The 5,686-nt window shown below is 51.3% G+C and overlaps 1 protein-coding gene across 1 annotated transcript in view; it reads left to right on the top strand.

Annotated features, from left to right (window-relative positions):
• The window catches only part of srrm3 (serine/arginine repetitive matrix 3), a 57,624-nt gene that overhangs the window by 48,251 nt on the left and 3,687 nt on the right, over positions 1-5,686 (top strand). The window contains exons 7-10 of the mRNA XM_060056492.1: positions 3,371-3,406; positions 3,587-3,637; positions 4,575-4,682; positions 5,151-5,385. Of these exons, the coding sequence (XP_059912475.1) occupies positions 3,371-3,406; positions 3,587-3,637; positions 4,575-4,682; positions 5,151-5,385 (430 nt within the window). The remainder of the gene's footprint in view (positions 1-3,370; positions 3,407-3,586; positions 3,638-4,574; positions 4,683-5,150; positions 5,386-5,686) is intronic.

The following is a 5,686-nucleotide window of genomic DNA, read 5'->3' on the forward strand; positions in this document are numbered from 1 at the left end:
AGGAGAACCGAATTACGAATTAGCCTCATTAGGAAACTGCCATCAATCAAAGGACCATAAAGATGCCGGTCTTAACTGCTTTCTAATGTTTTCTCTATTTGCAACAAAAACAAAGACATAGGGAGATATATCAATGTTCAATTGACCTTATTCAATCAAAAGTTGCATCATGGTTTTCCCTACATATTTTTCTCATTTGCATACAGCCACTATGGTGTGACGGGCGGGGGGGGGGAGATATTGTTTCACCAGTCATTTTGGATCGTATTTAATACCTTTCTTTTTGATTGCTTGTGTCATTTCCCAATTTCCTAATTTTGGTGTTGATGTCAATATTTTTTTAACGCAACACACTGTCCAAGTATCATGCCAAGGCTAACAGAGAGAGAGAGGGAGAGCGAGAGAGAGAGGAAGATAGAGGAAGAAAGAGATTGAAAGAGAGAGAGAGAGAGAGATGGTGAGGTAGAGATTGATGGAGAGAGTTGGAGAGAGACAGGTGGCGAAAGATAGAGAAATATTTCTATACATATATACAGACAGAGAAATAGAAACATTGAGAAATAGAGATTGAGAGTGGAGGAGAGAGAGAGAAGGATAATTGAAAGAGGTGGATGGCGAGAGGAAGAGGAGAGGAGAGAGAAGGCGATATAAATGGCTCATCAACAACGCATTCAGGGACATCATAAGGGCAACCGGAGATTGTAGAGCACCTCCATTCCTCTCCCGTCTCTATCAGACTGTGGGGATATCGTGTTTGTGTGTGTGTGCTTGTTTATGTGTTTGTGTGTGTGTATGTGTGTGGGTGTGTCTGTGTGTGTGTGTGCGTGTGTGTGTGTGTGTGTGTGTGTGTGTACGCGCGTGTGTGTGCATGTGTGCTTTTGAGTGTGTGTGTGTGTGTGCATGTGTGTCTCTGCGCGGCCGCTGTGTGGGTGCGTTTGGAAAACAAGAAGATGAGCCTCTCAGTGTTGTGACGAGCATCGCTGCACTCGTGTCCTCAACCCCGTCCGTGCACAGCCTCCACCTCCCAACTCCTCCTCCCAACTCCTCCTCCCAACTCCTCCTCCCAACTCCTCCTCCCAACTCCTCCTCCCAACTCCACCTCCTAACTCCTCCTCCCTTCTCCTCCTCCCTTCTCCTCCTCCCTTCTCCTCCTCCCAACTCCACCTCCTAACTCCTCCTCCCTTCTCCTCCTCCCTTCTCCTCCTCCCTTCTCCTCCTCCCTTCTCCTCTTCCCTTCTCCTCCTCCCTTCTCCTCCTCCCTTCTCCTCCTCCCTTCTCCTCTTCCCTTCTCCTCCTCCCAACTCCTCCTCCCAACTCCTCCTCCCTTCTCCTCCTCCCAACTCCACCTCCTAACTCCTCCTCCCAACTCCACCTCCTAACTCCTCCTCCCTTCTCCTCCTCCCTTCTCCTCTTCCCTTCTCCTCCTCCCAACTCCTCCTCCCAACTCCTCCTCCCTTCTCCTCCTCCCAACTCCACCTCCTAACTCCTCCTCCCAACTCCACCTCCTAACTCCTCCTCCCTTCTCCTCCTCCCTTCTCCTCCTCCCAACTCCACCTCCTAACTCCTCCTCCCTTCTCCTCCTCCCTTCTCCTCCTCCCTTCTCCTCCTCCCTTCTCCTCCTCCCTTCTCCTCCTCCCTTCTCCTCTTCCCTTCTCCTCCTCCCAACTCCACCTCCTAACTCCTCCTCCCAACTCGCTCCTTGAGCGTCCTACCTGGTCCTCATCAACATACCACCTCCACCTACCTCATCTACTCCACCACCTCCCCATCTTCCTCCACCTCCACCCACCACCCACCACCCGCCCCTCAACCATCCCCCCCCCCCCCCAATCCTTACAGCCTTCCCCATACCAACCATCTCCTCCATGAACTCCACCTCCACCCATCCAGCCTACTTCCAGCTCTTCCTCCTCCACCTCCCTCTATCTTCTCCATCTCCATAGAAGCTCGGGAGTGGTGTTGCAGTGCAGGGATTCCTGATGTATGAATAATGTATATAGTCCCCTACCCCCCTCCCCCCCCCCCCCCCCCCCCCGAATCTCTCTCTCTCTCTGTATGTCTCTCTATGTCTCTCTCTTTCTCGCTCTCTTGCCTCCTGCTGTGTCTGTACTAGAGAACAATCACTCTAATGGCCTATGTGTGAATGTATAGTGTGCTCCAGTGCTGATGCATTCATGGCTCACACACGGCCTCCCCTACCACACACACACACACACACACACACACACACACACACACACACACACACACACACACACACACACACACACACACTGCTCCTATTCCTCCTTATCAGGAGGGTAACCATAGCTCACCTGCCCAGTTGCTTAGCACTCTCAAAGGTGTCCATTTAGCTTGTACTGGTGGAGAGAGAGAGAGAGAGAGAGAGAGAGAGAGAGAGAGAGAGAGAGAGAGAGAGAGAGAGAGAGAGAGGCAGTTAGTGGCATAAAATAGTGACATACCTCATGACCTCCCTACACACACACACACACACACACACACACACACACACACACACACACACACACACACACACACACACACACACACACACACCACACACACACACACACACACACCATACACAACCAAACATATACATACATACACACACATACATCAACATGCACTGTCAGTAAGTGCCTGTTGCTGACAGCCATTGGTGCCGAGCAGCCAGTCTAACACACACATGGGTCCGTGTGTTGTAGGATATAACTCACAACACCGGCTGCTTTATTACTCCTATCGTTGCTACGATAGCTAGCAGCTCTGTGGAGGAGGAGGAGGAGGAGGAGGAGGAGGAGGAGGAGGAGGAGGTGGGGGGACGAGGAGGGAGGGGTTGTAAAGTGCTTCAGGGGAAACCGACAACTCTCGGAGAGGTGACTTTGTGACCCATCACCATGGAAACTGGGCCGAGGGTCGGAGATGACGAGCCATGCCGGCATTAGGCCGGGAGAAAACGACTCCATTTGCGCTTCCTCTTCGTCGTCTTCGTGTTCTTCCTCCTCCTCGTCGTTCTCTGCCTCCGTCGGGTGCCGTCACAGCGGTCAGGGTTCAGAGGTCATCGCGGCTGAGCCAGAGGCTGACAAACTGCCTCTGTTCCAGTAAAGCGCTAGGATGGCCTGTTAGAGGAACACACATGGTTGCTCTGCTTCGTACACACCGCCAGTCCTGTTTCCTGTTTTCATCTCAAATTAAGGGTCAGTGCACTCACTGTTGAGGACATTTTCTCGTCTTTTTTTGGAGAAACAGGAAATGCTTGCTTGTTGCGAAAGAAGAACCACTGCCAAGTTTTTGTATTGTGGCTAAGATATGGAGTATAGCGTTATAACAAAGGCCTGGTGGTTGTTTGTGTTTTCTCGGTCTCTAGGTCCACATCAGGTTCCAGGAGGAAGAGGAGACATAGGTGTGTATGAAAAAGAACAGGAAATAATTCATGATTCATATATACCTGTCTGTGCTCGCTATGCAGGGGTGTTGCAGAGACAAAAAAAAGTTTTTATTTCTTCTCCTTGTTGTTGTTTTGTTTCTTGTGCCGTCTTGATCTGTTTCTGTTCCGCTCACTCACAACCAACTTTCTCCCCAGATCCGGCAGCCCAAAGAACAAGCACAAAGACAGGACCAAACAGAGGAAAGGGTGAGAGGCATTGATCCAAGTATTATTTATTTCCTATCTTCCTTTTCTTTTCTTGTCGACGATTTCTTGAGAGTTTCGGTTATTCTCATAGTTTTTTTCTTTCATCATTCGAGTTCTTTCATCACCTCGACGCCGAGGTGCAATGGACAAGTAGAAGGGCTTTGGTGCGTGGGAAGAACTGAAACGGCAGGAACTCTTAGGTTCTCAACCTGGAGTCTGGCAATTGTCCAGCACAGCATCGCTGCTACTCTGTGCAAAACTAATTGTGTTGAGTCAGCATCCGTCACTTTATAACTTTGGCTTCGTGACGGAACAATGTATTCTCTTAGGCGTCCTGTGTAGCCAGAATGAGAATGCACGCGGCCGTAGCCCTGCGGTGTGCGGCCATCCCCCTCGCGCTGGGTAAACAGGGGGCTTAGGGAGTGGCGTGGCCCTGCCTAATTCATTTAGATTAGGACTCTACACCTGTTAGGATCCCACGCACACACAGACACATCCTGGGGAGCCCGGACACCTTGTCACAAGCATCTCGTGTTTTCCGGGGCTCAGTTTCAATGGCAAACAAAGCGCCCCATCTTGATGAGAATATATATTGAAATTGTGTGGAAAAAGCTATTTTACATAAGATAATTGACTGTGGTGCCGCTTGCTGATTTGAGCTTTGTTTGTGTGTGTTTGTGTGTGTGTGTGTGTGTGTGTGTGTGTGCGTGTGTGTGTGTGTGTGTGCGTTTGTGTGTGTGTGTGTGTGTCTTTGTGTGTGTGTGTGTGTGTGTGTGTGTGTGTGTGTGTATATGTGTGTGTTTGTCGGTGAATATGGCTTATGTGTGTGTGTGTGTGTGTGTGTGTGTGTGTGTGTGTGTCTGTGTCTGTGTCTGTGTGTGCATGTGTGTGTGTGTGATTATGTTGTGTGTGTGTGGGTGTGTGTGTCCTCTCTCAGGTCTCCTGTTGCCTCTCCCAGCAGGAGGTCCCAGCAGAGAGGGAGCTGTTGCAGCTCCCGCAGCGCCTCCGCCTCCACCACCAGGAGCCTGTCCAGGTCCCCCGCCAGGTACACACACACACACACACACACACACACACACACACACACACACACACACACACACACACACACACACACACACACACACACACACACACACACACACACACACACACACACACACACACAATCACACTGAAACTCACACACACTTCAATTAGACGGTCGTTGTGGGGACCATGTGAGTTCAGAAGACTCTACTCTGATTAGGAGGTGTGATGACATAGGAGTCAGTATTATGGCTGGCTGTGCTCCCCTCCTGTCAGGGTTATAGGATCCATAATGTCCCTTCCTCACTGGGGCTCCCCACCTTGTGAAAACCACCCACTCAGAAGCCTGTGGTTTCCATTCCCCTTCCAAACTTTAGTTTTGTAACTTTTTTTTCTAACGTGTCTTTCTTTTTCTCCCTGCCGTCCTTCCTTCCCTCTTTCCTTCCTTCCTTCCTTCCTTCCTTCCTTCCTTCCTTCCTTCCAGGCTGAGCGGCAAATCCAAGATGGATGCCCACAAGGCCGCCGGCAGCTCGCTGTCGCCGGGACCGAACGCCGCCAACGCCGTCACCGCCACGGTCGCAGCCGCGTGGCACAACGGCCACCACAGCCAGCGGGGCCACAACGGCAAGCCAGGCAGCCGGCTGGACCACACCGACAGCCTCAAAGTACACCATGTATGTGAGCTCTCGGTCAGTCCCGCCAACCCTCCCTCTCCCTCTCTCTAACGGTATTTCCATATCCCCGCAGTAACCCATGTGACCTTTCCGTCCTCTCTCGTTGGTTCGCCGCGGGGGGGGACGTTTTTATGGCTGGCTTTTATTGCTCCGACGTTAGGCAATCCCCTCCTGGCGTTGTCGGGGTGTAAGTGAAAAGGCTCCCCCCCGTGTCTGCTGGGGCGTAGAGCTTTGCAAACCGACTCAGAAGCTCCCAACCTTCTCAGGATATCTTTTGTCGGTTTTTGGATGGATTTTTGACACGCCGTCCTTTTCTTGTGCTGGTGCCCGAGAGGGGGAGCAAGAG

This window comes from Gadus macrocephalus, chromosome 7, assembly GCF_031168955.1.
Source record: "Gadus macrocephalus chromosome 7, ASM3116895v1".
Classification (NCBI taxonomy): domain Eukaryota; kingdom Metazoa; phylum Chordata; class Actinopteri; order Gadiformes; family Gadidae; genus Gadus; species Gadus macrocephalus.